The 25,710-nt window shown below is 40.6% G+C and overlaps 2 protein-coding genes across 5 annotated transcripts in view; both read right to left on the reverse strand.

The window, feature by feature from the left end:
• si:dkey-178k16.1 (protein 4.1) overlaps positions 1-2,833 on the reverse strand; it is a 33,273-nt gene extending 30,440 nt beyond the window's left edge. For all 4 annotated transcript variants that reach the window (XM_044037372.1, XM_044037371.1, XM_044037370.1 and 1 more), the window contains exon 1: positions 2,672-2,833. The gene's annotated coding sequence lies outside the window, so the exon portion shown is untranslated. The remainder of the gene's footprint in view (positions 1-2,671) is intronic.
• Positions 2,834-15,051: 12,218 nt separating this feature from the next.
• edn3b (endothelin 3b) lies at positions 15,052-23,933 on the reverse strand. Its single transcript, XM_044037284.1, has 5 exons — positions 23,773-23,933; positions 23,493-23,590; positions 23,139-23,358; positions 19,878-20,012; positions 15,052-19,315 (listed from the first exon to the last, which is right to left on the reverse strand). Exons 2-5 carry the CDS (start codon positions 23,560-23,562, stop codon positions 19,261-19,263), a joined length of 480 nt encoding a protein of 159 aa, XP_043893219.1. The 5' UTR covers positions 23,563-23,590; positions 23,773-23,933; the 3' UTR covers positions 15,052-19,260.
• Positions 23,934-25,710: the final 1,777 nt, after the last annotated feature.

The raw sequence follows: 25,710 nt of genomic DNA on the forward strand, positions 1-25,710 counted from the left end.
CAGATACGTAGCGTGACATTGTGCCGGTGTGCCGACGACAAACAATGACATCGAACACGACACAACGGGCAACAACGGAGGAGTTTGTCTCAGACAAGCGAACAGACTGCGGGCATTGATGAAACACTAGTCGCAAGGGAGAACGCTTTTTTGTCGCCCAATCGGCTGAATGTCGTGGGTCAGGCTCCACCCGTACGCAACATTACTCTGGTACCCCAAAGGTGAAGGGTACCGAAAAATGGAATGATTAGGGCCAGATACGTACCGAATCAAACTGTTCCACTTAGTGGAAACACAGCTATAATAACCCAGATGCTCCAGGCATTTGCACCTAAACCAGGACCATTTAAATGTACCAGTGAATTGTACCAAGCTACAGCAGCAGGCTATTATCCTGGGTTTGCAATACTGAGAAAACAGAGGTGTGTGAATAATAAGGGAGCTATAACAAACTGGGCTTAATAGGTGAGTGCCACCCCGCGTCTAGCTGCACTGTTGTAATGCCCACCAGGGAGGCTGAAAGTGGATCAGGTGAAAGAATGGAGAACGACACTGGAGGATGTATGGAGAGACAAGAGTCAGGTTATGAATGAAAGAAAAGCACACATATGGATGACTCTGCCTTTACAAATTTAAGACGTTACTGTGCAGTGTTTGCAAAGACTGCGGGTTGAACAGAAGGAAGATTTGTGTAGGTGTGATGATTGTTTCTAACATACGCTTAATGTTTTTGTTAATTACAGTAGCTGTCTAACTGTCAGCGTGCAGTCTAACACTAAATCCAAATCTATTTCAAAGTGTCTGACATGAGAATAAAACTTGAAGATACACATCCTTAAAAAATTAAATAAAATCGTTGACTGTTTAATCGGCAGGTTAAAAGTAAAAGCATGAGCTCCTCTCATCAGTGGAGCATGGAGAGACCAACTCTCTGATAATGTTGACACTTTTTTTTTGTTATTTTAATCTTATTCTATTTTTATACTGTCTTGTCTGTATTTTATGTGCGTCATCAGGTGTGAAGGGAGCGACAAGTAAGAATTTCATTGTACTGTTGAAACTTGTTTTTGTTTTTTTACTGTGCGCATGACAATAAATCTCTTGAATCTCTATTTTCTTTTTATTGCTCAACTCATTTTTAGACTTTTTTCCTTTTTTCTGTTTCTTTGCAGCATAAGAATTGTGTCTGTGCTGCAGCAACAGAAAGGTCCTATGTCTTCAGAGTAAGTGTAACTGGAGCGCCCACTCGTTCTGAGCTGCCCTGTGATTGGTCAAAAGCCTTGTTGCCAGTTTTTGCAAATCCAAATTGTATCTCAATGGGTTTTGAAAGTCTAGACAGCACAGAAAGAAAAACATGAAATCAGATTTTCAAATATCAGTTTCAAACCGCATTTGGCGCTGGTTTGAAATCTTATTTCTAAAGACGTGTCGCAGTCGGAACGCTCGAGCTGCGAATTCCAGATTGTTCGTGGAACACTGAAACATACGTAGACCGGTCTCCTTCATTGCCGAGTTTTCCTGGTGAACTCCTACCCCACAATTTGACCGGGTGATGGTTTGAAAGATGCGATGGATCCACGTTTGAAAGCCGAATACCAAAGCAAGCAGATTCTGTCGGTTCTGTCCGGACACACCGATCCAATTTGCAGTTAACAGTGCAGAAAGTCTGAGAGACAAATTTGCCTGCAGCCTGAACACGGTCTCCAGTGAATCTCTGAACTGACCTGTGATTTGACCCTTCCTGTCACATCACAGATTTAGTTGTGAGGTTGTAAACAGAGCCCAGAGGAGAAGGGTCCTCTCTCTCGTTATCACACACACACACACACACTTAAAATCCAGATTTTATGTGTACAGATTTGCAGGTTATAAAAAAGACACATTTTCAAATCCAGTGCAGAAATGTTCAAAGCAGCCTCGCCATGATTTATGAAGTGACAAACCTTCCCTAGTTGCCCTTGTTTTCCCTCAGACAAATGTTGCCAGAAAAAAAGCAATATATCAAGTGGATAAATGAAATCAAGGCCAACTCGTTCCTTTTCTTTTCTGGATAAATGTTGGCTACAGTTGGTCATCAGCTCAGCTCACTTTCTCACTGTGTCATTCATTCATTCATTCATTCACAGCAGAGACCCTCTGATTGCTGAGGCGCCTCCGCCTGCCCCCTCTGCCACACCCGCGACAACACACTCCGTCCTCTATTCGCTCATTCCACTGAGCATCAGCTGTTCAGCGTTTAGATCCACGCACAGAACATTCCCAACATTTACGCGCTGACATGAATCCAAGAATAAAGGTCTGCCAGTGGTACTTGTGTAAGATGGGCACGCGAGCACAGATGTGCAGCTGCTGTGTGATTCACTGAGGCGATAAGAAAGGTGCACCTGCTGACTCTCTGCCTGCTAGGCCTTCATGTACATGAAATAAAGGATTCCCTCACTCTGTGCAGTTTCTAAAGCCAGTGTGATTAGGAACATGGTCGTCGGAATAGAGCACCGTGCCAACGCCGTCTCCATCCGCCTTATACGGCACAAAGCGGCGCCTGTGCGGAGCGCGTTTTTGTGCAGGGGGATGCTTCCCATCCTCGCAGCCACAATGTCATCTCGCAACCACCGGCAAACGCAGCATGCACCTGTTCCGCTGTCACACACAAACACAATAAAACGCGTACCTGCGCTGTCAGTTCCGAGCGTCAAGCCTCACAGTCCGTGGAAGACGTGCACCACCGTCGCCACCTCCGCCCCACAGCGCCTTTTTCCCTCTGCCCCAAATGTGGCGCTGCAGGCTGGGACAGCACACACACACACACGCAAGCCGGCGAAGATGGTTTACGTTACTGTGGAAGGATGAGGAGCAGGAGGAGGAGGAGGAGGAGAGCTGAGGGGCGTTTTCACGGTAGAAGCGAGGGGACTCCTAACGTCGTGCGTGAGATGCAACGATCGCTCCGTTCATGACGCGCAGCCTCCACGCCAACCACATGCTTTATTTATTTCAGGTCATCGTTTCCCGTCGCTCGGCTGAGCCATAATGAGCATCGCGACTGGCAGTGACTGAACATTTTTAAAGTCACACAGGGTGTTATAATGTATAAGATTTCAAGGTCTACAGTAGACTGTGTATATACTCCACTTCACCTGCAGGTCCTAATGCAAAATGCATTTGACATAATTTAACTGAAATCAAGGCTTTTGATTTTACCTACAGTTAATGGAAAGTCTCATTGATATTGAGTAGATAAAGCAAATATACTATATACTATGTATACATTAAGCTTACATACATTTATACATTTGGAAGGGCGTGTGCAGCGCAGCATCACTTTCTATCACCGAGATGGGCATTTTCTATACAGCACTGAATATAATTTAGTAGATTAAATAAATATAATATCATTTAGTTTTTAGTAGAGAACTTCATAACAGCAGCTTTTTTGATTAGAAGGGCACCCATAGGAAATCGCCCCTCAATTTTCCCCCTGTGCGCACCACTGCATGTTAATTTCCAGTCCCGTTTAGCCTTCATAATAATACTCCCAATAATAAAAAATAACAATAATAATAATAATAACAATAAAACAGTCGATATATATTGATAATTATGGCAATAAATGTGAGATAATGAAGTTAGATTTTTGCTCTGTGTGCATGTAAAATGTAAAAAATCACTTACAGCAAGCATAATAACAACAGTTGTATCTCCTGCTGTGAACAGAACAGTGGCCTGCTGGTAAACTGTGTGGGTTTGTTCATCTGGTGTTTGAGGAATTAAATGTCTGCATGTTATAACTGCAAAAGAGTCCAGATAGGTTGCGGTGTAATAGTGTTAGAACATGTTTGCTGCTGCAGCAAAGACACCCCACAATGTTTCACTTACATCCGTCAACAGTGGAGCTGTCCAAACTGCAGTACACACCGGTACAAGCCCTGAGCTATATAAGCTTCAGGAAACGAGTATACTGCCATGTTACAACTCAAGGAGAAACACCTGGAAAAAGTGACACTTTCCTTACTTATAAATATTTAGACTTTATGTTCTGACTTGGTGAACTTGCCTCATGAACTCTCGCGCTAGCAGTTTCCTCTGAAAAAGGCAGTTTTATTCAATCTTATTTAATAAAGTTGAATTATTTAACTTCACCTTTTTAGACGTTGTGTTTTCTTTAGCATTGTGGTGGCTAAAAGAAACGCATTTAATGATGTAAGAAGGTGTATCGGGATGAAACAAGAGGGAGAGCGAGAGACACAGACAAGGTGGAGAGCAGGTGGGGTGGTTGGAATGGCGTGGGCTGGCAGATGCTCTGACTGAGCACTTTGCTGTGCTAATATAGCAGGTGAGTGGGTTTGCAACATGCAGCGTCATAAGTTGAACTGGTCTGAAGGCACAGGAAATAAGCAGGTTAGCAAGAGGAGGAGGAGAGATCACAGTGATATTGGACTGGTGCTGATCTGTTGTGTGGTCGTCATGCATTTCCTACCGAGTATTCTCATTGAAAAAACTCTGCAATAACATCAAATTGCCTACAGTCAAATTTGATGAAATCTGTTTAAAACACACACACACACACACACACACACACACACACATGCATACAGTAATGACGTACTTGTCCTGCATAGCAAGAGGCGTGTTGAATGAATGAAGGCTAAGTGGCTGATGTATTGCATCGGTGACTCATAGCAACCTTGTGTGCCGAACACCCTCTTTGGCTTTCTTGCACAAGTGTTCTGTTCAAATGCAAATATGCAGAAAAGCAGAAAATCAGTTCCTGTCACGCTTCAGTGGGTGTCCTTCAGCTGCTCACTGCATATGCAAAAATAAGCAGCGGGATAACTTCATAGCCATATGGGGAAGATTCTTGCAGATGATGAAAACCATGCTATGTGTTTTAATGCCCCACTAATGAATAAACACTGGATTCATTTCATATGAAGTCGCTAACTATATTGAATAGGACTGTCAAGAACGGTCAATAATCAACTCGTTTTTCTCGCAGTCTGCCTAATGCAGCTTTAATGTTTCTTGATAGCACGTGAAGCACAAACCTGAGTCATTCCAAGTAGGTGTGAGGATATGGTACATGAGTATTGCTAATGATCGTGGTATATGATTGCCACCAAGTGGTCATTACTCACATCAGACCTGTTAGAAAGGTGCACAGAACATTTCATGAGCTGCACGTGGTTCATACATTACATACATTAAGAGTCTGACTAAAGCATTGGCTTTAACCCTCTACGGCATGACTTTTTATTTTTTTGGCAATAAAATATTTCACCCCATCATTTGGGAGCTTAGAGGACCCTGATAACATATCCATCAAAGAATCTGACCCCCCACCCCCCCCGGGTTTGTTCCCTCAGGGCAACACTGTGCTATAAGGGACCTAAAATTCCAAGGTTTTTCGTCAGAGCTGTTCGTGTTTTTGTCTTGCTTAGTCAGTTCTTGTGTTTAGTTTATGTTTAAAGTCACGTTAAGTTCAAGTCACTTTTGGTGTTGAGTTTGATTTTCTCTTTTTCACCCTCTTATTTTGGTATTTTGGTAAACGTTCATGTCTTCCTGTCATGTTGTTTCTTCATCTGTCTTGACACATCTCCCCTAATCCCTGATGCACTTCACCTGGTGATCCTTAAGTAATCACTTGCACCTGCCCTTGATTCCCTCTTCCTTATATAATGTCCCCAGTCCCTCTGTCATGTGCCAGTGTGTCGTTTATGCTACCAGAGAAAACGTTAGTGTCCAAGTCTGTTTCGCCTTTTGCTTAGTTAGCTCTAGTGCCAAGTTTTGTTTTGTTTTTCTACTTCAAGGAAGAAGTGATTTTGATTTTGTTTGTCTTTTCAAGATGAATCTTTTATCGTGCCTCCTGTCTCGTGCATTTGGTTCCTAACATTTCTTTGATGTTTAATCCATATGTTATAGAGCATATACTCAGTGTGGCGCACATCTATGTTACATTCACTGCAACAAAAACTCCAATTAAAGTTTTAATACAAACCCATTGCTACTAAGATAAGAGCTTTGGGTTAAGGTAATCAAAAAAGGCTATTCATAAGTAATGCAGTGTATTTTGAATTTACTTTCTTAACTTATGTAAACATTAGAAAGTGCTGCAAAAGTCTGCTTCTATGTTATGAATATAATCTTTGCTTGGTGTAATGATAGAAGGTGGTCCTGCATGTGTGGGTTTGTGTGGTGTACGCTCACCATCAGGCCTCTGGTCAGTGGAGATGATCACAGCTGTGTAAACAAACTTTCCCACTCAAGGTACAATTTATTTTTCTTCTCATAACCATGCTATTCTTCATCATCCCGAGTGAGAAGCAAGGATGACATAGAATAAATAAAGATGGCAACAGGGGTCTGACTGCTCCTCACCTCTGAAACCTTGCTCAGTTTGGACAGGGTCAAAAACATAAAGAGCATAAAAGCAAATGAATTTAGCATCTGGCTCTCAGTGGGATTTGGCAGCTTCTGTATACACAGCAGTTCTGAAATTACACTTGAGGCGTTTTAAAAACCTCTGACGTTTAAATATGGACTAAAGAATCATCATCATTGAACTTAATTATCCTTCACGGGTAAATGTGACTGCAGCCAGACAAGTGCATAATGAGTGTAAGATCATGTAAAGTCAAGTAAAACCACCTGCATTTCAAAATCTATAACTATTTGAAGACAGTAAGTTCATAAAAACATGCTTTTTATTATTACAGAAAAGACGAGATTTAAAATGCAAAAAATGTATTCCATATGACCATATATTACAGTGTAGTAGCAAATAATCACCATGGTCTGTTACATCCCGTCTTTTTTGCAAAGCAAATTTGGACAGGGTTCCAATGTTGTGCATGGTATTAACAGAAAATTAAAAACTAGGACAGTGACAATAAATGAAAGCCACGTTTTCATACTTTCATCAACATAATTAGTTGTAACTTGACACTCACGGCACCACAAGGTAGACCTGCAGGAATCAGTAAATACAACCAACCTGTAAAAGGCTTGTTCTTAAAAAACAGACCTATTTGTGAGCTATATTTATCGGTCTCCTAGAAACTATAGTCTCCTCCAAAGAGCAACAACAAACAACATGGCTATACTAACAGAAACATGTAACAGTAAAGTGATCATTGATCACATGTATGTTGAAAGAAGTGATAACATATCAGAAATATTAAATCCACTATTGTTTCATATGTAATTCAGCAGGAATACACAAATATATTTCATCATTAGTTTAATTTCAACTGTGGGAAATGTCCAGCTTAAACATGCTTAACTAAATCAAAACTATCTTTATGGACCAAATAGGGTTATTTAGTTAAGCCTTCTCCACATTCCCGGGGGGAATGCAACCATGAAGATTAATGCAAATTCTTTCAAATGATGCTTTAACTTCTGTGCATTCTGTGTCTGTGTTGGAAAGTTGTTTCTAAACCACATGATGTATTACAAGGACACCAGCACATTGTTATCTGAGTGATTAATAAAAGATAAGTGAGGGAGACAGTCTGGCTGACTGGGGATTATAGATTTTAAGAGGATGACCCAAGAAGCGAGGAAAAATAAACTTCACCTCATCACAAAGCTGTTTCTTCAGTTATGACAGACTGCTGATAAGACCATGGTACTTAACCAACTGATGTCACATGGTTCGTTTCGTGCTCCTGGCTGTTGTAGCCATTAGTGTTATTAACAACATGAGTGTTACATAAGAATAAGAGATAGGTAGTCATAATTACGTGAAGCTGAAGTGGAAAGAATGTAAAGAAACTATGGACACACAAAAGAGACTTATGACAGCAAAATTATATATGGCGAAACAACTGCTCAAAATGTCCCTTTAGGGAGACATTGTGTCAAGTGAAGAACCCGTGTTGTCGCTGTATTTCAGGGCACTATTGTCGCTCTCTGTGACCTATTCTGTATGTGGCTTGTCATTAAACTTGTGAGAGATTGTTTTTGTACACAAGAATCCTCAAATCTCAATAATAACGGTCATTGGCTCTGTTCAGAGCTAGCATTTACATCCATCTAAGGTGATCTAATGACAAGTGCACAAGTACAAGTATGTAAAGACACATTTGAGATGAGTTCACGACACATCAGAGGTGGCCTGACGTGGCAACATGCTCTTTTAGTGCTGTGCCTGGAAATCCACCCATCCATCCATCCATCTTCTACTGCTTTATCCTCCACACCCTGGACAGGTCGCCAGTCCATCGCAGGGCCTGTGCCTGCAAATGTGTTAGGTAATATTTTGATATTCTGCTCATTGATTTCCGCACATGGTTTTATTTGTGGGCCACACGGTTGGTGTACTGGTTAGCATTCTTGCCTTTGCAGCAAGAAGACCTGGGTTTGCGTGTTCTCCCTGTGTGTGTGTGTGTGTGTGGGTTTTCTCCTGGTTCTCCAGTTTCCTCCCACAGTACAAAAACATGCAGATTTGGGGAGTAGGAAAATTGGACACTCTTAATTGACTGGGGGTGTGAGCGATTTATTTGTGACAAACATAGGACATTGATTTGCTCTCAGGCACCAGACTTAGGGCCCTGGTATACTTCCTCGCGCACAGTCACATCAACGCAGATTTTGGATCCGCACACAAAGAGTGCGTTGGGTGCGCTTCCAGATCAAGCTGAGTCACCCCGACCCTCGACCCGCATGACACGCCTTCCTGACGTGCCTTTCAGCTGTGAGCCGCTTGAACTACACGTGTCCGAGGGAGCTGTAGCATTGTTCTCTTCTTCTGTGGTAGGAATGCGTCCTATTCCCTGCCGCGCATGTTGAAGTGCGCAAAGGTATATGTCAACAGGTTTAAGTTTCAGTGCGTGTCACGTATGCAACAACATTTACAGTCCAAGTTAAAAACAAGTCAAGATTTGTTGGTGTTAAACTCCAACTTGCAACTCTCTATATGTGAGTAAGGCTTTAGGCCTGGCAATGCCACCATGTCATTGTCCCTCTGTCACTAACCGGCAACAACACTGCTCCATCTGCCTGCCTGTCTAAAGGAAAACATAAACACATGGATGCTCATACGGCTTCATCATCTTACAGATACATCACCAGAAGAAAAATGTCCTACAGCTGGATGTGTGGCCCACTCCCGTGGTTGGCTGTTGGTAATCACCTAGGGCTAAATGTGGGGCTCCTTTAGCATCTGGTTTGAGGTGCATACTCTAAATCAAGGTCCAATTTACTCAGTTGTGAAGTCATTATTTGGACTATGGCGTGTTCAAGTTGTTTTTTTTTCCCTCCATATTCTGACTCCAAAGCACCTGAACAGACACATAATTAAGTCGTCAATTGTACACAGTCATTTTTTTTTTTTCTGTGTTGTTGCCACATGCATGACTAAATTCTCTAAATGACTTTGTTCACTCTACATGGACAGCACAGAAACCCCTCACAACTTACTACCATGTTACAAATCAAATGTTGGAAAAAGAATAGATCATGACACTTTGCACAATTGATCAAATGTCATGACATCTATGATGATATATCAACTCTCGCACCAAAACATTGCCAACATTCACAGTTGTTGTTCTGACTTGAGGTGGCATTCGCATAAATCTTCCCCGCCGTAATCAAAATTTCTCTGAGGCGAGTGATTCTGATGCCGCATGCAACCTTCCACGCTGAAATATCCTGCTCACTCTTTCAGCACAGCGCTCTGAGCAGAGAAACCTTAACCCAAGGGCTGATTGATGATTATGGTTGAAGTCACCTACACACCCCCCAATGACCTCTCCAAATGTGCAAATGTGCAGGTGTGACATACAATGTGCAAAAGTGAGTGAGTGAGTGAGTGATTGAGACTAAACAGATATCAGTGACTTGCATATCTCAGTTTAAATCTCTTTTGATGTTTTGTGAGTGAGGAATGTTAGTGATGCCATTGTACCATGCTATTACATTAATATAAGGGTTCCAATTTGTTCAAATAAGACAAAAACTAGAATATATCTATAATAACACTATAAATAATATTTTAGCAACATCTATTGGTGAAATTGCATGTCGCTGCTGAATATCCCTCACCTCACCCTTTCCATTAAATCTGCAGCCTTCAGTTAGCACCAAATCAAAAGTATTATTTGAATTTCTGCTTCATGAAATAATTGCACCTAAATTTTACACACTGGATGAAGTGAGCATTACACTTGCAGTGATACATGATGACAGCACCGATGTAATACCCAGATTGATGATACAGACATATTATGACTATAATATTTCACAAAAGGAATTAAAGGACTTCTTTACCAGATATCTCTGACATCTGGAGAGGACATTTTGCAGCCATGGAACTCAATAATGTCTTTCATCAGCTCCCACACAAGTAGAGTGATAAAACATGTAGTCCATGGTCACCGTGCCAAGATCTGTGGAAGGCAAGGCACATGGAAATTGATGCTTATTGCATCTGCTGCCTCTGATAATAGGTTGTCATGTCTCCTATAAATACAAGGGAATTGTGAACAGAGCAGATTCCTGCAGAGAAAAACCCCAACTGACGCACTCCTTTGAGCGCTTTCCTGAACACTTTCAGGAATTTTGCCCCGTGGACATTGAGATTTGAGGCTAAACTCCGCTTCGTTGTGAGATTTGTCAGGCAAACAGGTTGTGTCAGTAATATCTTGCTGTTCCTTGCAGACAAGCGGCAACCAATGATCTTACAGGTTGCTGCTGAATAGCAAAACTTGAGGTGCCAAATTTTGCTCTCTTGAAGTCATTTCACTGAGGTTTTATTTTAAAGTTGCGTCATTTCTGACTTGATTTATTTCTGGTGCAGCCACCTCTGGTTAGAATGAGTACATGTGCGTCATTTTGGAAGATAATGACGTTGACAGTCCTACCTTCAAGTCTCCTCAGTTCGGTTATGTTATGAAATAGGACGTGTTTACTATGATTAAGATTCCGTTCACCACAAGGGCACTCAACACTTTATAATTACTTAAACTGTTTATGTAAACCAGATAAAACCTCAAAGGTTGCAGCCTTTGTCACAGCCAGAACAATGCTGCTTTAAAGTCTTAAACTAAGTTTTCAAATTAAATGTAAAGATTGAAATACTTAATTACTTCCACAAAATAAAAGTGACAAACATGGCATTTTATTCAGCTCTTAGTTCCAAGTAAGTACACAAGCCCGGGTGATTATAAGGGGAATTCATTAGAATAAAAAAATGCTGGATTTAACAATTTGCCCCACAGTTTCAATACTCAACAACAAAATGAATTGGTCCTACAGAACGATAATCAACATTCATAATTTACAGCTAATCTAGCTAAATTTACAGCTAAATGATTCACAAAGTCCCATATGTATTTGACCTTGTCTCTGACATTCCTAAAGTCCAATATTCATTTTAAAGGGCAACAAAACCCAAAGTCTTAACTGTGCTCCACCCTCCTGTAGCAAGGCTGTCACTCTGCCTCTGTCATAATGCAGTTCTCCAGTTGTCATGAAAACCACAGTCAATTACCAGGTAGATAAGAAGCAGGCATCTGTATGCTATTGCTTGGACCCTAATCTTTCTCTGCTTGATATATTACATTTAGGGCTGTAATCAGTGAAGCTGAACAACTGTTACGTTTCATTTCTTTCCTTATTTATTTTTGCTCTGCTCTGTTTGTACAGCGAAAACCACCCCTGGGCCCCAAATCACAAGGTACTGGACTCACTGACTGACTTTTTAGGGTTTTTTCAGACCTCAACAATGTTGTAGCCTCTCTGTAAGTTCAAAAACATATTTGCTCCATAGGTCACTTGGATTAAAAATATTTAATTATCAGGTTATTAACAAATGTGAATAACCTGATAATTAAAATTAATAACCTAATAATAAAATGTGACTTGATTGATTCATCATTTTCTTATTTTACTGAGAAAAAGAAAAGGAGATGCATTGAACTGTCAACTGTTGTCAATCTGCTCCTGGTCTCTCTCTTCATGTCTCTGTCCCCCACCTCTCCTCTGTCCCCCATTTTTTCCTTTCACCCCAACCGGTCGAGGCAGATGCCGCACATTTTTGAGTCTGGTTCTGTCAGAGATTTCTTCCTGCTGAAAGGGACAAAGATTATTACTTAAATGTGTTATTTCCTTAATAAACATGCACAAAGTAATGGCTCAATGATACATTTTACCCTCTCCATTATACCCATCTCCTTCTAGCACTGATAGGAGCATTACCCTAACATGTTGCGATGGTAGGAGGAAAGTGGATCACTCAACACAGAAAGGACCTGGGATAGACCTGGGTTGATATGGGTTAATATAATCTTAAACTCATGTTTTCCACTTGACTGGCCAGGCTAGACGTTTGTGGCCCCATGGTTATTTGAGTTTGAGACCCCTGATCTAAATACTCTCAGAGACATTATTTGAAGCTTTAATGAATCTATTTATTGTCAAACTGCTGTCTTATTACGTACAGTGTGAGAGTAGCATATTGTGTCTCGTGTGCGGCAAGTGAAAGCTGTGACATAAGATCTTTTTATGGAACTGTATAGAGAACTAGCCTGGAGCGTACATGTCAATAACCTCAACATCAACAGGCGTGAACTGATTTACTGAGCAATGTGCTCCAAATCACTTCATCAATCTGACGGAAAACGTGTCCTGGAGGCCTTTTTCAGATGTGCCAATATAAATTCGAACAAAAAGTACACACAATAAGCAGATAAGCTGTTTACGCTGGAGTATTTCCATGCACCAATAAACAGTTTGACCCCATGTTCCTCACGTGCTTCACAGGAGCTGCCTGGATTGATTTATATATTGTGTTTCAGTCCATGAGTTGTAGAAACAATAATGAAACTAAGAAAGCAATAATAACTGACACAGCACAGCATAATAAGCACTTCCCCCACACATGGGGTGGAAATAAAACAAAAGTCTCCTTTCTTCTCAAAAGTAATTAATACCGTATAGATTTGTATGGTGCTACGGGCACCAGATGTCAAATACAGATGTCATTAAGCAAACCCAGGGGCCAAGAAATCAATGATTAATGCTATTAAATTATTTGAGGAATCCTCAGCATAATTACACCTGCAGCAGGTATGGAGCTTAAACATGTACTGGTGAGAGTACACTTCTCAGCTCCCTGTGGGCATGTCATCAAATAAGGCTCTATCAGACAAGTCTCTTCAGATAAATGAAAATGTAATCAACAGCCAAAATAGATTTTTACAAGTACAAACATTTAACAACACAGGTGTTAAGAAACATGTTTTCACTCTTCATGTCTTCAGTTGACAGCACTGTGCTTTGCTTAATTATCCCACATGTGGCTATAAAAAATAACAAAGAGTCTTTCCATTGATGGGACTGGTCTGCTCTGGTAAATTAAAGTCATTAGTAGAACACGTTACGGTGAATGTCACTTTTTGTGTGTTTGCTACTGTTTGCTACTTTTTTTTGTCCTTTTTTTGTACTTTCAAAGTACCACAATTTGTACAGAGCCACATGTAAAATATATGCGCTTCATCCATCTTCCACCACTTTATCCTCCACATGAGGGTCAAGGGTGGAGCTGCGCCAATCTCAGCTGACATAGGGCGATAGGCGGGGTACACAGACGACCTTGGTGAGAGGTCATAAATCCACAGAGGTGATCATTATTACTACAAACATGTCAGGGAACTATGGTGGTGTCCACATACCAGGAAAGATATAAACTCTCTTCCACTGCCCCTGCTGTTTCCTCTTTCTACTTTATTGGTTTACACATCACATTCATGGGTGAAGCTCTTCTTCTCCTTCTTCTTCTTCCCACTTCACCCTGACAAATGCAAGACCATGAAACACACAACAGTGTGACACTGTTACAGTGTCACACTGTGACACTGTAAAGCTACAGGTTCAATCAGTACCTGTGCTGCACTGCATTCTGATCTTCACCAGTGATTTAGATCGGACAGACTATAATGTGAACCACGCATGAACTGGACCAACTGGGTTTGGAGGTTGATCAGATTTGAACGACAGTTGCAGTAACAGCCATTGAACCTGTCAGTTCATGTCTACGTTGCATTATTGTCTCTTCGCTTTACTTTTGCAGGTTCTCCAATATGACTGCAGAGTTTTCTCCTTTTGTGAAGCAAACTGAGAAAGGGAAATTTGCTGGATGAGGTTTATTTGAATTGTTTGTTTATGATTACGTTAATGAACCAACAGTTGACTATTAAGGTTACTGAGTGAGAACAACAGTTCTATTAGAGGAATTCCTTACATTCCCCACCTGAATGAACCAGTAGTTGCATGTTACTTTGTTCCTTGTGAGATTAGACTCTCCGCTACTTGTTGTTACTCTCAGTAAAATGTTGTGAAAGACTTTTCCCTGTATGATTTACCTTTGTGGTGAAGAATTCTGAAGGCTTATGCCTTGGGCCAGCAACACGTCTTTCTTGAACGCTCTGAAACTCAACTTCCTCATCCTCAAAAGCCAGGAAGCTTCTATTTCAATACGTTGATATTTCCACATGAACCCTGGAGGCACAATATGGGTTCTAGAAATCTATTAAAAATACCCAATATGAATTGCAGAGTGCCATCTTGCAGGCTTTTTATGAGCTCACGTCAACCACATCTCTGACACCTCCATTTGTTCACCAATACATGGGTAATAAGGCATTCTCAAACAACAGTGATTGTATCTACCTCGTCGTCATTATTATCTTTAATTCGTGATCAGCTTTTCTCATGGATTATGAGAAAAGCTTGATTTATTTTATGGAACCTGAGCACAAACAACACACTCTAAGCTATGGCAGGGGCCATGAACCTGCTGTTGCACGGTCATTACGTCTGTATAGGAATATTTCCCATGGTCTACTGTGGGAATAAGGCCTTATAAGTAATATTGTTGCTGCTCAGAGGAGAACGTTTATACTGAGGCTCCAGGGTAGGCTTATTTGGGCTAGACTCAGTGCAACATTCCAGAATGATAGGTAGCATTAGGGCTTCAAAGGGTCCAATTGGTCTCTGTCTTAGAAGACAAACGGTATTCATACAAAAATGCAACTATGATTTACGACAGAATAAGTCATGGGTAATATTTAATCCCAGTAATGCAGACCCCCAAAAAACCTTGCAATTCTTGTAATTAACTGAATTAATATTGCGATCTCATGATGAGTAGGTTTGTTGTTATACCAAGTTAAGATAACAAAAGCCTATTTTCCTTAATTTAACAAGAAAATGAACCCTTTACAACTAATTATCGGTTTTGTATGATAAGGGAAAGGTATTATCAAGTACAAAAGCAACCTTATCTTAGGATAACAGGATTATTAAATTGTGATCACACAATGAGGTGCAAATTCTCACCCTCTGATCTTTTCTATGTGCTTTGACACAGATTTATGTCAAGTGCTCTGAGTAATACTCATCTGTAATGAGTAATAAAAAGGTAATAAAGAGGTATAGTCTTGAAAATTGAAAGCACGCTTATATAACTCAATAAGAGAATGGGGTCTGGACTTAAATTCAACCCAGCTACATTAATATGTCTAATACTCCAATGTCCCTAAGCAAACAATTTTGGGAAAACAAGGGTCAAGTCATTGCAGTTGACCTTATACACACCCAAGAAACACTAACACCCCAGGCTACCCAGCTGTGCAGCTAAAAGTACCTCCCCACGTATAAAACCAATCTCTTTTTACTTTACTTGCACTGAGGTGACTTTACACCAGTAGGATGTAAATTGCAGGCAAATATGACATAAGGAAAGTATATTGTTATGTTATGTTGGAAAAGACCATAAAACAAACAGAGATGTACAATTAATATAAAAGGCAACTTTAACTTTGTGTTTATTGATTAAAAAAAATGAAAAAAAAAACGAAGTGACCTTGTAACTTGCGGTGCATTTGACAAACCAGATATTGGCACATAATGACTTATTTCCTTGCCATGGAGAACAGGTCATGTACGAGACGGAAATTGACCAAAACGGATGGTCAATGGTCGCCAGAAAGAATCATTGTGTGCTCACAATCATTTTCACAGGCACATAAAACAAAAGTGCCTAATAAAGTCAGCAGACATTTCTAGGAGTACACGTTAAATTACACGTTACATAGACTCAATAGCATATTACTATATCTGGTAACATACAGGAAAGTGACTATTAACAAATTATAAATATTAGGACAGCACAAATTCTGACACATTTTTTCATACAGTTGACAGCTTAGTCCCCCACCTCCAGTTAAATTCCCTTTATATTATTCCATTATGATTTGATGCATAAACATTTATGAATGTACATACATACATAGTATACATACTGTACAAAGTGAGAATGCAACGCGTCATTTGTGACCAAATTTTCTTAGGAAGGAGCTTTGCCACTGGATTCTGTCACAACATAACTATGATTTCTGTGAGGTCACAATAAACTAAATTATACACTTCACACCTACTGCCCACCTCTGTCGCTCCGCTCTTTCTCCCTCTCCCTCTCCCTCTGTCTGTCACATTCACCCCAAGACACATGCACAGACAAACTGCAAGAATGCTAATGTATTTCAAACCAAGTTGCAGCATGCACAAAGGCAACAATGACCACCTACAACAAGTCTCTTTTATTCTTTCATTGTGCCAAATCATTTATGTCAAAGCTCTCAGTGAACCCTGTGCTGCTACCTTGACACGGTGGGGAGGCTTGAGTGCCTCAAGGAACCTGTGAGCTATACCTGCAGGGCCCTAGACCTAGGTCCTTGGCAGGTTCTAGACCTAGGCCCCCGGCAGGTGCAATCATGCCGGGCAGGTTACAGGCGAGAGGACAGACAAAAGTCAGCACCTGGCCCTCCAGGTTCGGGGTAGGCCAACAACCTCACACCGTGAAACAATTCTTGTTACTGAAACTATGTCTTATCAACCCAGGAGACCCCAGGGCCTGACAGGACGCTCCAGCCTAGCAGCAGCAGGCACCATGACAGCTCCTGATGAAAGACTACCTCAGGCCTGAAGCGGAGTCTCCTTGGCCCTAAACGTACCATCAGGATTGGAACATGGAATGTTCGCACTATGTGCGAAAAGACAGCCCAAGTAAGCAGAGAAATGCTGAACTACAACCTCGATGTGTGCTTGGAGTAAGTGAATGCAGATGGACTGGTTCAGAACGTAATCTCAGAGGGCCTAACCATCATATACTCTGGTAAAGACAACCAGCATGCTAATGGTGTAGCCGTCATATTAAACAAACAAGCAACAAAAGCACTCCTTGAATGGGAACCCATCAGCGACAGACTAACAAGAGCCAGATTCGATTCAAGATTCTGCAAACAAACTGTATTACAATGTTATGCCCCTACGAAAGAAGCAGAGGATGAGATTAAAGATGACTGGTACGAGCAACTACAAGGAGAAATTAGTAAAATCCCACAACAGACCAAGGTTAGACTGAAGTTGAGAGCAACACCCTCCATCAAGCAACGACGCAAGGTATTTGACATATACAAACTGCGTACCCCAGAAACCAGACATGAATTTGCCCTGAGCTAAGAAATCGCTTCAAAGCCCTGGACATCCGAGAAGATGAAAGAGAACACGACATTGTAGAAACAACATGGAATACCATAACCTTAACTTTGCCTTGAGGATCATCTTGCAACAGTGCATCGAATGGAATTCCCCATGACATGTACCATGAGGACCTCGACTTTGCCGATGACCTGGCTGTCCTTGCATCCATCCGCAAACTACCCCAGCAAAAACTGACCGCTTAAGTGATCGGGGGAAACAAACTGGTTTGTGTGTAAATAAGAAGAAGACACAAGTCATGTACATACTAAACACCTCTACAAACCCTCCCATCAGTATAGATGGAGCGCCCCTGGAGGGTGTAGGTGTCTTCACTTACCTGGGAATTGTTATGTTATGAGTACAACAGATGGTGCACAAAAGGACATTAAAATCCGCCTTGATAAAGCCTGGGGTTCCTTCAGTCGAACAGTATAGTCTTAAGACTAAAATTAGACTCTACAACAGTAATGTCAAATCAGTTGTTCTATTTGGTGCGGAGAGTTGGAGAGTGACAAAGACTGATATGAGAAAGATTGATGCATTCAACAACAACTGTCTCCGTAAGATATGCGACGTCTTCTGGCCCAACAAAATCAAAAATGAGGAACTCCATAACAAAACCAGTTGTAGAAGGCTAGCAACAGAAATTACCAGCAGAAGACTGAAATGGCTAGGGCATGTACTAAGAATGCCTGATGACAGAATACCAAAAACCACATGGAGAAGAACTGTGACAGATGACCTGGTGACCAAGGGGCTCTCCTGGCAAGCAGCTAACACCCTGGCACAGGACAGACCCCGATGGAGGGAAAAAGTCATAGCCTTATGTCTCAGTGAACAGCATCAACGGCATCAACAATTACTTGTCTGCTTACTTCATTGTCCCTTTTTTTTTGTTCTCTAGAGAAGTCATTGGCTGGCTTAGGACCCACGGAAGGGTCACTTGATTTTAGATTTATAAAATAACATATGCATGAAGTGAAGTTGTGATTCCTTTATGTCACAGATGTCTCTTGAAATTGCTGGTTAACATTTAAAAAAAAAAAAACAACAACAAAACCCCCGATGTTACAGAAATGGCACTAAAGAGTAGTCAGAAATGTTATATCATGCACTAAAGTGTTACATCGTTAACTGGGTTGTGGTATAGTTTTTATTTAAATACTATAGTGAACCACATCATTTTGTTAATTAGGTAACAATTTGTTTCAGTAGGACACTATGCTGACCTATAGAAGAGAGAAGGAAAATGTTAATTATTCAACACCAACAAGCAGAATAATCTTAAAATGTTTTTCTCAAATGCTTTCCTGTATTATTGCAGAGGTAAAACTAATGTCTATTTTAGGTTGACACATGTTTGACGAGTCAAATGTAGTCCATAAAACTCTTTTTATCGGGTATGAATAAAAACGATTTGTCTAATCAAAGTCGACATGAGAAAAGTTGTTGGTTATTGTATTATGTGGCGTTATGAAGCAGATAATCCTCACGCGCTCTCACAAGGGAACAAAGATGGGATCGCCTCCAGGGATCTTGACTTAATATACTGAGGAGTTTTAGAAACCCAGTGGTCATGATGAAACATGCTCCCAAAGTGTTTCCCCTTAACTGTGAGAGAACCTGTAGCAGCAACAGTGTCAAACAGTGAGTGAAGGGCCAGGACTGAAGTGAAGGGTCCTTTGCCCCAAGTCTTAGAGTAGAGTCATCAATCTGTCATCCAGGGCCAGCAACTCTGTGGAGACTCCTGGGTGGCACTGTCTTCAGAACACTTTGAAAAGAAATTTTCACATTATATTAGTCATAATACGAGCCTATTCCGGTGATTTACTGCAGGATTTTTTTCCTAATGTGAAAAAAATTGTGAAAGTAAGGTATATATATTTTTCTTAGTGTGGGCTTGGCTCCAAAAACACCAGTTCCTACTTTAATAATACTTTTATAATAATAATAATCAATCATTGATGAGTGGTCAGAGAAGTGAAGGGGTGTGGCCTTGGCTTCATGTTTATCAACTTAAATGTAGGCTTAAGTGTAAAGTAAATTGTCTGGACTTCAAAGCTGATGGTTTGGCTAAAAAACGATTCGTAAAGTAATTACACGTCAACAAAAAAGTTAAAATACATCAGAGCTAATACTCAGCAATCACAATGACACCATTACACTTTGTTAAAGGAAAGCAGTACAGTGTAGTGTTTGGTTCTGCCATTAGCCTGTCAATCAGCATCAGTCACAGCATTCTTATGTTACAGACTTTGATTTCACTCATGAAAACTGAGACTGAAAAAGTATCTAATGTCACTTTTATATTATGTCTAAATAATCAGACTCACCTCGTCAGACAGAAATCGTGGCACTTGAGGTCTGTGTCACGCGCACACATGCAACGCTCAGTCTGTTGCCTGGCGAGCGCACGTCTGGTTCGCTGCGGACCTGGGTAGCTCGACATTCCATAGGGCACAGTGCGTCTGAGGAGTTAAAGCAAACAGTAGCGTTCACTTTCTCATGGACACAGAGAACAACAAAGACAACAAATATAATCCAAAATGCTATTACTACAAGAACTACAATACATGATACATTTTACCCAACGTCTTGCTACGCTATGGTTATATGGACACATTTTGTTCAGACCTATTTTAACTTTACATTATTTGTTTTTAAATCAGCATGGTCCTCTCGCCCCTTTCTTGGTCCCAAATGAAAGGCCTAAGGCAGAAACAGTCAGTAAGGGGTCCTCAGCTGTGGAATCTCTTGCAAAATCTTTTTAAAAGTCTAAATTTAGTTGAACATAACACATGTGTTTTTAGTTAAATGACCCCCACCCCCCCAACGTTGTTTGTGGCTTTTAGAGATATATAAAAAAATATTAAAAAAAGCACAAAGAGGAAGGAGATTCTCATATAAAACTATTATAAGCACATTCATTGTGAAGTGGCTCCTGTGTTTACAACTGATGACGTCATCCGACAGCTCGTATCATTCACGAGCTGTCATTCATTTTAATGGATCGTATATCGGGAAAAGGGGGGGGGCATTGATCATGTGAGCTGTGTGGATTTATTTTAAGATACATGAAGAAAAAAGCAAAGTAGAAAGGGTCATTTTTGTAATAGAACCACATCAGACAGGTATCAGTATCAATGGATGCTCAAGGCTGTGATCTCAGTATCAGCAGTGTTCTCGTCAAAAACCTCCGTATCACCCATTTACAAGGAACCGCACTGAGAAACAAATGCATAAAACTTCTTTTGTGACCACAGTCGTGTGTGCATGAAAGCAATGAGGTGCTCATGTGGAGCATTAATTAAAAGTGTTTAATAATGAAATTAAGAGACGGCCTCCTGTATGCGATCCAAAATTAGATAATGAAGAACCACATCACTCATTCTTTCGAGGTTTATCTCCCATTTTCTCTGGTGCAGTGCTCAACTCAATGTGAACACACTTGTTAGTGTTGTCTATGTGTCTAGTGTTAACTATGTCAATTTGTCCAAACTTGCTGAGCACAAATAAAGTTAACACTTAAGCTGAAATGCCAACAGCAGTCTTGGCAAAAGAAGACAGAGGAGGAAAAAATTCTTCTCCACTGTCTTGCCAGACGTTTTAATGTGCAGTTTGGAGGTGGTAAAACAAAGCACCATTACTCAGCACAAGGAGGTATTGGAAACCAAAGTTTAAATTATAGCTACTAATCTGCACTATGTCAGGACATGCAAAACATACTTTATATGAGCGCCTATTGTCATGCCATCTCATTAAGTTCACTTTGCATGGTTTGTTATCACCGCTCAGCATCTCAGGCCAAAACTGGCTTCCTAACTTTCAATGATCAGAACATAAATGTGTGGATTCACCCAGAGCCAATCTGCCAAACCACCTCTAGAAAGATCGATAATCAATATTAATGCTGTCGCCGTCCTCAGTGTTAGACCATATATGTCAGCATTAACCCTGCCCCACACTCGAGCATAATTGGGCAGATTTTCCTGCTCTCGACCTTCCGACAATCATGGCTGATTTGACCAGATAATCGGGCCAAATTATCCTGACGTGTGAGAGGTTAACAGACAACATCAGTTAACATCAAACCCCGCAATAACCAATGAGAGCGAGTTGAGCGGGAAACAGATGTTGCGTACTTTTGTTTAGTACCGTAACTTGTACTCGCCATGTTGACTCTCAGCCATGACTTCGTACGCAGTTTTTTTTTTGCGTTTCCAGCACAAAACATCGCACACACAACAGCTATTGGTTTCCTGCCTTGTTGATTGCATTTATCTATGAATTTGCATCTTTATTATTTCCCAAAATGCTTGTGTTTAACATGTCTGAATAAAATTGTTTTACACATTTCTTTCAGCTGTGCACAATTTACTCACCTCACTATTTAGCTACTACTCTCCATTCAATTTCTGCCAGTGTGCCGTATCCTCAAGCCAATAAGTATACCAGCATTTATTCTCTTGTTCTTCCCTACTGTATGACCTGCTTTGTTTTATATACCATGTCTACAGCCTGTGCCATTTTGATACCTCTGCCATTTTTGATTGTCAACAGATTTTTTTGGTTTCCTCCCTACGTTGTTTGGTGTCCTGCATTTAGGTCATCAGCCGGATGTTACAAAATCGTGCTAGGGGAAAAGGAGGCACTGATGTATTCCTCTTCAACCCTTTTTTGCATCTATATTTTCTGATCTCTGTTCGTTCACTCATTTACAATGCAGTCTTTTAGGCATTTTGCTTTTCTGGAACCTGTGAGGCACATGCATACAAATATGAAACCTTATCAATTATCTTTTATCATATAAAAGATAATTGGAACTGTTTTAATAAAGGGATTGCTGCAAGGCTGTCACTCAGGCATGGTTTTGTGTGAGGCCTTTAGGAATAGCAATAGTCAGTTTAATCAGTAGTTAGATGATACGGATATGCAGGGCTGACATCTGCCAAAGGAACTCTATGCAACTAAGGAGTCAACAGATCAGTTTCAGTATGTGTTGGTCAAACATCGAATTTATCACATTTTAACATACTCAGTTTTCAATCAAAGCAAGAGAATTGCCAATTTCTTTGTATATTTTGTGTGTGTTTGTGTGTCATTTAACAGCAATGTGTGTAACACTGAGGCTGCACTGAAAGTTTTTGGGAGCCACAGAAATCAGGTTTGTATAGGGACATGGAAATACTAGACAAGATACTCCTACTTCATGCTGTGTCACTAGGGGTGGCTATATCATGTGACAAAGCACAATATTTTCTCACTTTTGCAATAAAACGCTACACCTCTCTGATGTTACCTGATAGTTTTCAGAACAATTGCGCCTTAACGCACGGGCTTGTCATCACTTGAACCTGCGTCTGGGCCTCAGGGCAGAAGCTACCGAGGTCGACTTGCGAGAAATCTGGCCTAAGTGCTTCCTTTGAGTTGCAAAAATAGCTCATGTCAATCTGGTGAGCTTATCTTAATTACCATCGCTCTTTATCCGCCGCTGGCAAAGGTGCAGGAGATATTTTGTACGAAATGTACCTCACGGCGGATTACCAGGAGATTAAAGAAACTGTCTTCATAGTACTGAAATAAGTGAGTCTTACTCGGGAGTGTTGATCCAGATGATATCCAAATGGCAGTAGTAGACGCACTCTTTATCCTTGTAGGAATAACAGGTGCAGCGCTTGGGTCTGGACTTAGTCTCCGCACCCGCAGACAGCTTCAGACGCGCGGGTTCCCCGGAGCCAAGCAGCCCGCTTGAGTGTGGCAGACCTCCAGAGCTGGCCTCTGATCTAACCACTGTATCGTCAGACGTCAACACACCTTGTGTTGTAACAGAAATGTGTAACAAAGAGGGGGGGGGGATGTAAAAAAAATTAAAATAAACAACATATGACTAAGAAAAGTAAGTACATGATGGATTACTTGTAAAAGTTTGTTGTCGCTTGGAAACGTACCTTGTAAGAGGATTAAAACCAGTACTCTGAAAAGCATGATTTTAGCGAGGATGGACGATATCCTTGCCATGTCAGATAATCCCAAAAAGAATCATTTCCTGATGAGGATGTAGCACATTTGTCAAATTAATCTCCCACCTGCATCCAGTAAAAATCCAATGATTTCAGTATAAATCCATGCGCGGCTCATCCCATAAAGGTCCAGACGTCAGATAAAGAGTTGGAGGATGTTTATCATGCTGTTCCTTCAACACTGAAGTCTTCTTGTCAATAATCCTACCTGTTAGTTGCACTTTCAAGTGATGGGAAACTACAGTTTCCTTAAAAAACAATTGTTCTCCGAGCCAAAGGCGCAGGGTAAAGGTTATCACTGGAGCAAACACAGAAGAATATGCTCCTGCTTGAAGTCACTTTGCGATCTGAGCGCACAAAATCAATAGGATGCGGACCTTTGGAGAAAAGCAGGTATACGCCCACCGTGTCCACCTAAACCCCTCTCTGTCTCGCTCTGTGTGTGTGTGTGTGTGTGTGTCTTGTTTTTTTAAGTGTGGTTGTATAAGTTAATCTGGGCGTGTAAACCATTATTAAACACTCTAAAAAAAATTCACAAATGTTGAAACAAATTTACATTTACAAAACATGAAACACTTTTAGAGGTTTTAGAACTTCCGGGCCACTTGCAGCATTTGGTACATTCCCTTTCCGTAAAGGCTGTGGCTTTTGTAAATTTGTTTTGTGATTTGTAAAAGTGTTTCACTTTATTAAAATCTTTGTAGTTTATTATTACTATACTTACTAAAGGGGATTTTGATACCAGGATTGTCTCATATCTCAAATGCATTAATTGTGTGTCAATACGTTTGAACTGACAAAACAGCTCGTACAGCCAATTGGCTCCTTCTTAGTGATTCTGAATCTGTTCTGTTGTGTATCAACACGGAAATCAAATGTTCCTGTTAATGTTAGCTCAACTTTTATTGCACAGAAGTTATAAATGACCTAGACTTTAGAAAACAAGCCTCTTGGACAGCTGAATCAGGCTATCTGACAGATTAAGGATAAAAAGAGCACGTAACACTTTGCACATGCTGTTTTTGAAACTAACTTCAAGAGATGGACATATTTCCGTGTAATGGAAAGTATGTGGGTGGGGGGAAAAAACAGCTCATAGTGTAAGACATTAAAAGATTGTGCTTCATCCGTCAGACATGAATGAAATAAAGTTTAAAGTTTAAAGTTAATAAATAAAGGTCATTACAGCAGGACAACGAGCCTTAATAAGAAGCCAAATCAGCCATGGTGTTTTTTCAGGTCCAGATAATGGAATGTTGTTGAATGTCATTGAGTCTCATTAACTGAGGAATCAGGAGGACTTGTTTTCAGCATGTGTTGGTTTTATACAGTAATAGGCCAAAGTGAAGTTAAAAGGTCCCAAAAACAAGTGAAAACATGATGATGTCTGGCAGTGCAGCACTGAAGTAGAGGCTGGAGATTTGAGAAATGCACATGAGACATCAAAGAGTCCGTGATTGATATACAAGTGCAAAAACAGTTTCCAGTATGATCCAAACACCCTGCCCTGCTTCTGGCATTTAACTCTTGCACCGCGTGCACGTTTAATTCTCAAATGTATAGTTTAAGTGCTTTGAAAAGGGAGGGCGGAGATCAGTCAAACGAAACCTCGCTGAATGTGATGTAATTAACTATAATTCCTCCATTAAACCACTGTTGGGTAAAACTGCTTTATGAAGTAAGCACAGACATGATGGCAACACCTTTGGAAATGTGATGGAGATGCTGTGTGCAGGGTGGATTTCATGTGACAGCTCTAACTCTTGCTTTCATCCACTTGGTGTTGCCTTCTGGGGTGGTCATTATTTTCAAACACCTTTTGTTAGAAACATTCCTTTAGCATTAACCTGAATCTTTCTTGTCACTTTCACATCATATTTATTCACCTAACTTAGTAAATGTATCCAATATTCCAATGTAAATGTTTAAGTAAGGGGTGAAGTGTCTCTCTCATATGCACACTGGAACATTAATTGGAACATTCTTTCTTTTTTCTATTTATATGTTTTCTATGATGGTCCAATGTCTTCCATGATGTTTTCCTTTGCCTTCTCTGGGTAACATAAAGTAAGTGCTTTCCTACTGAGGCAGCCAGTATAACTAATCTGCCTGACTCTGGATTGCCCTCTGTGTTTTTTTCCCCCCA

This window comes from Solea senegalensis, linkage group LG11 (assembly GCF_019176455.1).
Source record: "Solea senegalensis isolate Sse05_10M linkage group LG11, IFAPA_SoseM_1, whole genome shotgun sequence".
NCBI classification, from domain to species: Eukaryota; Metazoa; Chordata; class Actinopteri; order Pleuronectiformes; family Soleidae; genus Solea; species Solea senegalensis.